This window comes from Bradysia coprophila, chromosome X, assembly GCF_014529535.1.
Source record: "Bradysia coprophila strain Holo2 chromosome X, BU_Bcop_v1, whole genome shotgun sequence".
Lineage (NCBI taxonomy): Eukaryota > Metazoa > Arthropoda > Insecta > Diptera > Sciaridae > Bradysia > Bradysia coprophila.
This window is the reverse complement of record NC_050737.1, coordinates 4,002,584-4,014,221: the sequence shown is the minus strand read 5'-3', so window position 1 is coordinate 4,014,221 and position 11,638 is coordinate 4,002,584. Positions and strand designations below refer to the sequence as shown.

At 37.5% G+C, this 11,638-nt stretch overlaps 4 protein-coding genes across 4 annotated transcripts in view; 1 reads left to right on the top strand and 3 right to left on the bottom strand.

Moving 5' to 3' along the window:
* LOC119084022 (aminopeptidase N) overlaps positions 1-11,638 on the bottom strand; it is a 134,343-nt gene that overhangs the window by 81,756 nt on the left and 40,949 nt on the right. The window lies entirely within an intron of this gene.
* Positions 2,983-4,548, bottom strand: LOC119084127. The gene is made up of 2 exons (XM_037193981.1): positions 4,329-4,548; positions 2,983-4,125 (listed from the first exon to the last, which is right to left on the bottom strand). Exons 1-2 carry the CDS (start codon positions 4,378-4,380, stop codon positions 3,038-3,040), a joined length of 1,140 nt encoding a protein of 379 aa, XP_037049876.1. The 5' UTR covers positions 4,381-4,548; the 3' UTR covers positions 2,983-3,037.
* On the bottom strand, positions 4,421-5,631 carry LOC119085667. The gene is made up of 3 exons (XM_037196116.1): positions 5,505-5,631; positions 4,543-5,438; positions 4,421-4,426 (listed from the first exon to the last, which is right to left on the bottom strand). Exons 1-3 carry the CDS (start codon positions 5,569-5,571, stop codon positions 4,421-4,423), a joined length of 969 nt encoding a protein of 322 aa, XP_037052011.1. The 5' UTR covers positions 5,572-5,631.
* LOC119084116 lies at positions 7,552-11,577 on the top strand. Its single transcript, XM_037193971.1, has 6 exons — positions 7,552-8,201; positions 9,805-10,102; positions 10,163-10,401; positions 10,490-10,579; positions 10,640-10,764; positions 10,829-11,577. Exons 1-6 carry the CDS (start codon positions 7,740-7,742, stop codon positions 11,499-11,501), a joined length of 1,887 nt encoding a protein of 628 aa, XP_037049866.1. The 5' UTR covers positions 7,552-7,739; the 3' UTR covers positions 11,502-11,577.

Genomic DNA, 11,638 nt, shown 5'->3' with positions numbered 1-11,638 from the left:
TACATTTTGACAGCTAACTAGCTCAAATTCGGTACTACCAACACAGGTTTTTTTATTCCACGAATATTCAACTTTGTCGTATCACTCTTTCATATATGGTAATATTCAGCTGTCTTGTAAAATAGTTCTGCACAGTTACCGCGTGTAACCACGCGTCAATTCATTGCACCATAGCCTACAATGAATTAGCGGGTCATCATAGAAAACCAAACACTTGTTTACGTGTCTGTTGTGGACGGTATATTTTACGCAATTTCGCGAGTCGTAGCCCGAACGTAGTGAGGGCAGTGCCTATTTTCAAAATTTATTTCACGAATTTCACGAAATTTCACGAATTTCATGAAAATTTCACTAAAAATAGGCACTGAGTGAGGGCGACTAGAGAAAGTGCCTAAAATAAATCGTCCACAACAGACACGTTTTCATGCCAAGAGCCTCAAAACCGTAATTTATGTCCAAGGCATGAAAATAAGACATAAGTAATACCACAAAAAATAATACTTTCATATAGAAAAAAGCCGCTATAATCTCACAGTCACAACACAGTCTTGTGAGGTGCATGTTTTAGAAAGCTATTGAGTAAAATTTAAATAAATAAAAGTAACAGTGCTAGTAGTATATAAGTCAAATATAATTTTGTTTTCAATTTCGCGCCATAAAAAACTGATATGAATGCTAGCAAAACTGCGTTATCGATTTTCAAATAGGAAAGAGTGGGGATAGTGTATGTCATCCATTTTCTAAACTGAAATACTAATTCGAGCTGTTTGTATATCGCATCGTTTGTAATTCATTTTTATTTGCCTCGATTGAAGATGAAAGCCTCAAAAAAGAAAGATGGTCAATCTAATAAGAAAGATGTGAATGGTAATGGATCGACCCCAACAATTGATACATATTTTAAAGCGGTTGCGAGACAATTGGATGTAAATGTCGACGAAGAAAAAAACATAACCGATGAAACCGCTGTGCGAAATATTTATATTGACGCGTTGAAAATGAAGTTACAAGGTAAAGAAATATCTATTTTCTGGACTATCAAATTGGAGTATTCGGAGTTCAATGTTAATTTCCGATGAAATTTTCCTTGGAGCGCCTTAAATTTCCATATTGGTTATATTCCAATTTGATTATTTCCGACATTTTCTAAAGGAAATACGAGTGGTAGATTATATCCAAAAAAGGAATCGAAATAAATATCAGCGACACATTTGTTGCTTTTAGATAAAAATTGAGTTTCTAGTTGAGTTAAAAGAATTAAAGTGGTTCGGTGCTGTACTAGTTTTCATATTATTTTAATGTCGAAATAAACAGTAAGAGTCCATCATATTGACGTTTTCGTTAAACAATTTATTTATGCAGGTTTGGCTGGACACGAACGCGCAAGAAATATATTGAAGCAGATCGATGTGATGGCGGTAAAAGTGGTACGCGAAGGCCAAATTGCAGTGACGGGCCGTTAAGTCAAACTGCCAAAGAAACGCCCGCTGATCTCCACAAAAGTGGAAAAGATCCACAGTGTACTGATGCAAAGCATGGCAACAAGAGTACGACAATCTGCAGAAGTTATGCTTGCGGTTAAACGATTCGTAACGCTGACATGGACTTAAAATTTGAAGATCTGCTGAAAGTTAAATCTGGGAAAAATCAGATGTTACCAGATTCAAGCGACACTGCGGCTACGGATGACATTTTTCTCAGCGAGAGAGCTAAAATTCTTGGAGTGCATGCCCTTAGATAAGACATCCGACTCGACGTTTTGTTCACCATTGCATCCAGTACGCGTACAAAGACAATCCGCTCATCCTGGTCCAAAGATCATTAAAGGGAACAGCTGAGGTCATACATATTGCAGAAAATGGGGAAATCGGCGAGATAATTCCAGGCAAAGATCCGATGACACCGGGAAAGGTTGAACAAATCAGAAATTTGTTCATTCAGCGTGTATCTAAATGTCAGCTTGATGCTGTTTCTTATTCTGAGCGCATCAAGGATGCATACCTTAACCGACTAATAGCATCTGGTGTGCGAAACATTGCTAAAAAGAAAGGAAGTTCGTGACTTCGATATTGTTGCTGAAAAAACTTGTTTTGAATACAAATTGAATTGTGTCTGAAAATCTGTGGTTTTCCTGTGAGGTAATGGATGAAATATTGAACCTGGATTCGTCGTTAAAAACATTCAGCAGCATGAGAAGCGACGCTGTCATAAGTAATCATAAGTTGATAATAAGCCGGACAGTACGATTTGAATCAGGTATGTATTCGTTCTCACAACACTAGTGTCCTAGATGAAAATCGGTCGATTTGCATTCGTTTGATTACAATACTTGTCGCAACTAATACTTGTAACAGGATTTGTCGTTCAGCAACCTCATACAAATTTATCTAGACTCAAGAATTGGTAAATGCTTAGAATGATTAGGAAAAATCAGGTTTTACAAAATCGTTTTGGTTTACGTAAACTGTTGACTATCGGTGAAAACGTATAAAGTTATAAGTTCAGTACTTCGTATAGGTTTAAGTAAAGGAACAGAATTATAGTTTAGTCTTAGTCTAGTCTTAGTCTAATCTCAGTCCAGATTCTACTAAATGTCAGACATGAGTCAGTTTACTTCTTAATTCAAGCACAAAACCGTTCTCAGGGTTTAAAATAGAAATAAGGGAAGTCTTAGCAAGTCTAACAAGACAACTTAATATAAAACCTACGTTGGACATTCGTTGCCATGCTGTATGGGCTCTCACCAGAGATTTGATGAAGTTAAAATGAAAAAGAAGTTTCTCCAGTAAGAGTACATTAAACAGGCGTTCTTGTTAATTGCCGAGTCATCCAAAAACTTCGCTAATGGTCAAACAGAAATTTCAACCTTGAATTACTTGCAGACGCAGACTCAGATACTAAGTTGAAAAGTAAGGAACCTGTTAGACAATAGCATGAAAAAAAAACGAAAATCCCCAATTAACATCAGTCCTTTACTCAATTCAATTCATACAGTGCAGAGTAACAAATTAATCTTTACATTGTTCTTGTCGGTAAATTACTCGTTTTCATAAGGATTCGGAGGCGTAACAATATACTGATTGAGACCAACTTTCATGAAAATGAATTTTTTCGCAATGTTCTCTACGGGTGCCAAAATAAGTTTGTTAGACTTGATAACTTTTTCGATGTGGTAAATATAGTCCACGACTTCGAATTGTTCGATCAACACACACATTTTGTGATTCAGTTCAAAATAAAATTTTACCATTCCAATGCTCACTCCATCTTTCAGTCCAATGAAATAGTCGATTGTCTTTTTCGGCCGTGTGTACAACAAACTAGTATAGATTACGTTGTCTAGCTTGATTCGTTTGAATGCACTGATTGACTTGTTTGATAAATCGAAACGTTCCAATGATTCGATACATTGGAGTTCCAAATGTGTCTCCACGATGATAACCGGCTTTCCACGACAAAATTTTTTTTGCTTGAAAATTCTCGGAACCGATTTTGATAAAGTATACTTGCTCGACATCTGATCAAGCACATCAGTCGTTCCGTTCACCAGCTTCAGCAAACATCCATTATTTCGCTCAAACGAAAAAGCAGAATGGCACCATAAAGGTCCCAATTGTCGGACGCTGTTCGACAAGTGTTTCAGCAAGTGAATGACCATCACCATATTTTCCTTGCCAAATAACTGTTGATGATCTTTCACGAATTGGAGCAAATAATTTTCCGCCTGATCCACTTCCTTGTACGGGATGTCGGCTTTCAGTAATTTGTAAACTGCTGCTGATAAAATGCGTATGTGATGAACGTACTCATTTGATACGAGACCGGGTAAGCATACTGGTAGATAATACAACAACAGCGATCGAAACTCACTGGCCTTAAAATTTTTTCTTTGGTCGAGGGATCGCGGTTTGCGAGTAATATTGCTCGTCGGTTTGATAGCCAAAAGTCTCGCATTTAGTAATGCTCGACTCTTCGGTGGAATATAATATGTTTTGGAGTTGTTGTTTGGGTTGCAGAAGTAATTCAAACAACGTTTTGTAACTCCAAGCAGAACTGCATGCATATACTCCACTCCTATGCTAAAGATGATATTGAAATGCTCCAAACTGACTAGACACGATACATCTGAAAGATAAAAAATTCTTTTTCAACTAACGTCAGCAAGTGAAGTGATGCTTAAAGCCGTATTGACTTGACATTTACAGTTTTGAATTTTCAACAATTTTACGAAAATTTTGATTGGCGATCTACTGGCCTTTTAGTACATTCAACGAAATTACTTAAGAAACTACTAAGCGGAAACGAACAAAATCAACAAAAAAAATTACCTTTCACACCGTTGATAGATTCGCCAGCAGTAGACGTCGATACCGCTAACATTGTTTGAAGCGTTTGGACTTCGTCGCGTAATGCACACGGTTCATCTCTTTCAGTGTAACGAACGAATTTTTTCGGTTTTTTGGGCTTATTGGTGTTCTCTTTAATGTTTTTTTTCTTCTTGCCTGTTTTTCCGTCGTTGCAGCGGTTGGAATTAGTAAGTACAATCAATTCCCCAACAATATCGCAGTATGCACAGCTTTCGTAGCCCCCAAATTGTTTCGTCGCTTGAAGCAAACTTTTGGCAGGTAAATCGACCGAGCAATGTGTAATAATCGGCTTAAATACGAATTCTTCACCGCCAATATTCAATGTGATTTTCCGTTGGCTTAATTCGTTCAATTCATTTATGAGTGGAAGCATGTATTCGTAACAATCCGGTTTTTTTTGATGGTAGTATAGCCCACTCACAATGATGTTGTGCGGAAGGAATCGGATATTTGGTGGCAAGTAGTTCTGGATCAATTGAATTGGCCATACAGACAGCGTGTTTGATTTATATTTGTTTGCTCCATCCAGGTTCAAACATAAAGATAAAATATTTATATCAGACTCAGCATACTGTTCGTTGATATCTTTCAATATTTTGCCATCGCGCGCATCCGAATACGATTGATTGTTTTTATTGTAGCTTGCTTCGAATTCACATATATGCGACCAGTTGTCTTTTACACTTTTTCTAATTTGTTGTTCGATCGGAATCACAACAAAAAAGTTTGTTTCAGTAGTTTTTAGCGCTGTATTACATCGCGCACAACTAGATATTGTGACATCTGAACAGACTTTGTTCATGCAATGACACTTTTCACATTTTATGAAGTTGAACATATGAAACAAATCACGTTGCTCTCCGAACATTTTCAGTATTGTATCCTTTGACGTTGGAAATCGGTCACAGGTTTCTCGATTATCATTAAGTAACTTCATTAGGTCTTCCAGGCAAATTAAGCTGAGATTGTGTCTCAAGTAGTGGTTCATAATTTTATCTATGAAACAACTCCTGTCTACGTCACAATTTTGCACAACGTGGCATTCATCATTGTCTTTCGATTTCACATTGCCTACAAGAAACATTTGCTTTGTTAATAATCACTATTGCACAGACCTTGACATAGACAAAAATATACCAAAACGAAAGTCTTTTAAATCAACAGATTCTACGGCAGATTCCAACAATGCGCTGATAGAATTCATTATTTTTGTGAAAATGTTTGATTCTTGATAAATCTACTGTCGTTGTGAGGCGCGTCAACGATAAATAGACACTACAGTTAGATCTGTCAGAATAGTTCTACCTTATCAACAAGATATTTTTTTTGGAGAAAATGAGATACGGGTGTGATGACTACTCTCCACTAAAGTCAGCGAATCGCTTGAGTGCCCGCAACGTGACATAATGGTCTAGGATATGATAATATCGGTCCGAGAGGCGACAAATTAGCTCTGCGGTATGGTACAGATCTTCGCGGATTAATTTATTGGTCCGGAAAGCGATATAACTGATCTGCGGTGTAACACAATTGCCCGCAACGTGACATAATGGCGACAACATAGCTCTCCGGTATGCTACAAATCTCAGCGGATTGATTTATTGGTCCGAGGTGCCATATTATTGATCTGCGAAGTAACATAATTGCCCGCGACGTGACATAATGGTCTAGGGTATGATAATATCGGTCCGAGAGGCGACAAATTAGCTCTGTGGTATGGTACAGATCTTCGCGGATTAATTTATTGGTCCGGAAAGCGATATAACTGATCTGCGGTGTAACACAATTGCCCGCAACGTGACATAATGGCGACAACATAGCTCTCCGGTATGCTACAAATCTCAGCGGATTGATTTATTGGTCCGAGGTGCCATATTATTGATCTGCGAAGTAACATAATTGCCCGCAACGTGACATAATGGTCTAGGGTATGATAATATCGGTCCGAGAGGCGACAAATTAGCTCTGCGGTATGGTACAGATCTTCGCGGATTAATTTATTGGTCCGGAAAGCGATATAACTGATCTGCGGTGTAACACAATTGCCCGCAACGTGACATAATGGCGACAACATAGCTCTCCGGTATGCTACAAATCTCCGCGCATTAATTTATTGGTCCGGAAAGCGATATAACTGATCTGCGGTGTAACATAATTGCCCGCAACGTGACATAATGGTCTAGGATATGATAATTTCGGTCCCAGAAGCCACAGCATCGCTCTACAAGATGTTATAAATCTCCGCGCATTAATTTATTGGTCCGGAAAGCGATATAACTGATCTGCGGTGTACCATAATTGCCCGCAACGTGACATAATGGTCTAGGATATGATAATTTCTGTCCCACAAGCCACAGCATCGCTCTACAAGATGTTATAAATCTCCGCGCATTAATTTATTGGTCCGGAAAGCGATATAACTGATCTGCGGAGTAACATAATTGCCCGCGACGTGACATAATGGTCTAGGGTATGATAATATCGGTCCGAGAAGCGACAGCATCTCCCTATAAGGTGTTATATATCTCCGCGGATTGATTTATTCGTCCGGAAAGCGATGATATGGCAATGTAGTATACTATAAATTTCCGATGAGTGATATAATGGTCCGCGGTATGATGTATTTGGCCGATGAGCGACATTATTGTTTTGCGGAGTGATGTAATTCTCCCCGGATTAATAAAATGGGCCCCTGGGCTCGCAGTGTGGTATTGTTGGTTTTCAGAGTGATATTTTTCTTCGCAGTTTAATAAAATGATCCGCGGGTCGATATAAATAATGGACACAAAACTTTGCAAACTTTATAATTAGCCATGATATTGTAAAAGGAACGTTAGCGCAAAGATTTGTTTGTTACTCGAAATTTTGACTCAATCCGAAAAATTAAACTGAAAACTTTATTTTTAACCAAACAATAAATTGTTTCCTCTATTGTGTTCCATTATATACTTCTTATTCGTAGATTTGTGTATATAAAGGAGTATATGTACAAATTTCATATTTTTTTCTTAAATCGACAATGTCCTCAAAACAAGCGCATGAGTAAGATTAACTAGAATATCATGACGAGCTGACCTATTGACACACATCGAATTTTTTCCAGTTGATTTTCGTTATCTCATTATTCCAAGTATACTACTGGCAGCTTGTTTGTGTTTACTAAATTTTACCATTTTTATGTTTCTCAATTTTCATTAACGTTTAAGTATAGATTCACACACTTGTTATCGAATTTTGTTTTATACTCATTCTAATCGGAAATTGAAATCTCAAAGAAAGGTTAATTGAAGAGACGAACAACAACATTATTTGTTACAGTCGTACGGAATACCAAACTGTTTCAATCAAAATTGTCCGATATTTCCGAACAGAATGAATTCGTTCAGTGTTGTCCTGTCGATAATTTTATTAATAAATTGTTGTGTTATCGAAGGTGTACGAGTTCCAAATGAATTGACTCATATTGATTTAATGAGAGAAAATTACTTAAATGTTGAAGCAAATCTGTGGAATGTTATTAAAAGTGGTGCCGAAAATAGTTATGTGTTGAAACAAATTAACGACGCCCATATAAAGTTCTTTGCCGAACCACTTTATGAGAAAGAGATCCATTTGACCATATACGATCCGGAACAAAAAATTTTGAAATTAGAAATTGAAGAGGTTAATCATCGTATAGCCACAGCGAGGAGAAGCCATTTACGAACGAACGTAAATGATATGAACAGGAATCAGGCCGTGTCATTTGCAGCAAATGGTATAACAAGAAAGTCATCCTTAGACGCTATTTTTAATGTTACCGACGAAAAGGATTTCTTTCGTTACGTTAGAAATGTAAGTTTTTAATTTAACATATTGTTGTCGTCTGCTCGATTTATATGGCTCATTCCAGCGTTAGCTTCATTACAGTCTCAGAACTCTGTGAAATTCCACAGACTTTGAGGCGAGAACAAGAGAATTTCCGTTGAAATTTGTATTCTGAGCAAGAATGTATTGGAGGTAACGCTGGAATGAGCGATAAGGTTCTATTATGACGGTCACATTAACATACAGGAAACACATATTCGACTCAAGTTGCTATAAAATTAATCAGGTTTGAGAATAAAACAACACCCGCAAATATTGGGTACTGGAACGAGATCGGTTAGTTTTTATTGTTAATTAGATAGCAAATACATAGAGAAAAGAGCTTGGGCCACCATTTCGTCGACTATGAGCTCCTGTGGTGAGATTACATGTAACATTGAGTTCGCAGCTAAAGTTATATGGAAACTCTGTGTCAGGCGCACCTGACTCGCGCGTTTATTATGTTTATATATAGTTTGAGCAAATAGTAGGCAAATGGAAGGTAATCACAAAACGGGACGAAACGGCTAGTTAGAGCTAATTTAGCTAATATTTCACAAAATAATGAATAGATAGTGGGGAAAGCAGATAAGCCGAATCGATTCGAATAGAAGTATTTGGGAGGTCTTATCGCAGTTCATCTTGGTACTGTTTATACATTTTGAACTGTAGAAAATTAACTACTTTTGAGCCTACTTACCGTTACAAGTTATAATTTTTAAGCTTGTAGCGGAAAAAAATACATTTTTACAGTTGGATGCCATTGAAACTGTTTACGGCAAGTTCTCTCAGCCATAATTTATATTTTGATGGAAATATACATTCCATTATTACGAGGTCAAGGGTTAGACTGGCTCACGTCGAGACTCAAACAAACTGAAAACACGCGTGCATGAACGGTTGACCGGACAAAGCATTAAACGGTCCGTCAGTTTTCAAGCGGATATGGTTAAGTGGAGCGTAAAACGACATGCAATTGGCTGATAAATCACTTCATTTGCCATTATTTTGTATAAAATGAAGGTTTCGTTTTATGACTGTGTCATTACATTTTTATATCAAGATCCTAAGCCGCTAGCACAGTAGTAGAATATTGCTACTGTCGCATATAGTATTAAATTAGCACATTTACAATGGATAAAAAGTTTAAAAGTAAAGTTTTCGTGTGAATGTTGTTGATCCGAGACGAAGCCGAGGTCAATAAACACACGAAAACGAGACTTAAACCTAAACCAATTTTCTTGTTTGTCCTAGGTGTGTAATAAGCTACTTTCGACCATAGGTAAAACAAGTGCAAGTAAATCTTAATTTTGACACTGCTTCAAGTTAATGTCATTAGTGTAAATATTACCCTATTTGACTTAAGCAATATTCTACTACTACTACTACTACTACTAGAATAGGTGCTTTGCAATACTTACTACTTACTACTTAAAACATCAATTTCAATTTGTTGTTTGTATTCAAGTACCTAAGTTCCCAATATAGCAATGTTACCCAATCAAAATATTACTAAAAAATAAGTCATATCTGATGTTACTTCTTCGGTCGAGGTGGTTGATTTAATTTGCTATTTATCCGTTGCTAATAGAAAGGAGATCTGGAATCATGCATGGACTCGACAACGTCTCGAATTGACTCAACAAATCAATTGATCTACGAATATTACTATGATATCTCGGCGGTGTTGCTAAAGACGTACGCCTTGTTACAACTGTCTTACATGTTTCTAACGGTATATGGTCACTATGATCACACAATGCACGCCCAGGAGGTGCAATTTCGGTTTAAAATTAGATCTTCGAAAATGCGAAGTCACGTACGGGAACTTTTGGCTGATTCCAGAACTGATGTGTGGATGTGCGATCCGGATGTGTATTACAAATTGGGTACAATTTATTTCGAAAGGACGTTTCAATAATGAAAAATTCATCTATGCACAATTCCAGGCAACACAGACAACCAAATCACCCGATTCGTTCAGGGCTACATGGACAATGAAGCAAATTTGAATGAGAAAAATAGCTGTAGGAAAACTTGTTCGCATTATCAAGTAGCTGAAAATTACAACTGTTTCAATGGGACGTATTGCAGTCATGTCGGTGGTGAAGAGCAAAAGAAACATAGATGTTTGGGTACCGTATTAAATTGTACGTTCATAGACTCCCATGTCAACGTATGTCCGGCGGTGAGTTTTCTTTGTACTTTGAAAATCAGTTTTCAAATATTTATTGTGAACCGAAGTTTGTTATACGTTTCATACTACTTTACAATAGGAAAATGGATCGATGCGCCGGTATACAAATTTGAAATTCGATGATGGACGAACTCTTGGTCCAAATGTGTGCCCGAACATAGCAAGGCGTGTATGTATTATCGATTATAAATAATCCGGAATCGTCAAGTAAAAAAATTTTATTCAAAAGAGCACATCTTGGAACCGATGGTTTGTCCACTGCTCCAATTGCTTTTGCTACTGTGACGAACAAGGCCCAAAGTCGGACAGATACTTTAGTCTTCATCCTGTGTTGTCAGATACACAGCGAAACAAGTATGAGACTTATGTAGAAGCACAGGATGGATGAGAATTATTAAATATAAAAATTTCATTTCAGAATTATTACAGGCGTAGCAATACAAAAAGTTAACCGAGTCTTCCACTGGCGAATAACACAGAAAGTGTTAATGGGAAATGGTATTGTGTATGAGACTCGTAACGCATTTACAACATTTAGAGAAGGATCATTTTTCAACATTGGCGATAACACTGCCAGACCTGATGTTGACTATCACACATTGACATGGCAAAATCGATCCGTAAATTTGGTATCTGCAATCGCTCCGCAAGGAACGGTTCTGACGGGAGTTCGTTTCTATGTGCAAAATGGACGACTAAGCTTGGCAATTCGTGCAACAAAGTTTGATTTTGCTACAGGCGAACTGAAAGATGTACACCTCAGTGAATGGATTACGAATACCAGTGAAAATCGTACACCAATTACTTTGGATAGTCCTGACGTTCCGAACAAGTCCACCACCAAGTCCATACCGACTTTCGAGAATAACAAATACATTGAATTCCGACCGACAGATATTGACAAAGATGCGGGACAGACTACGGTACCGTTTATTGACGACCAAATTGTCGAACCGCGAAAGCCCACTTTGCTATCGGGTGTGGGTTTGTACTACAAAGGTCAACCGGGATTTGGAGGATTTATTGCGCCACGAGTATTTACGTATGATATGGGACCGTATATTCTCCCTGGGGATGAAGAATTGGCATAAAGTTTATGTGATTTTTTTTTTTAATGATGAAATAAATGGATGAATCTATGGAATGGGCGACTTTGATATTGATGTCTGGTTTAAGCTGCACCTCCAACATATCTGTGAGATATTGCTTCACAAATGCAACGATACTC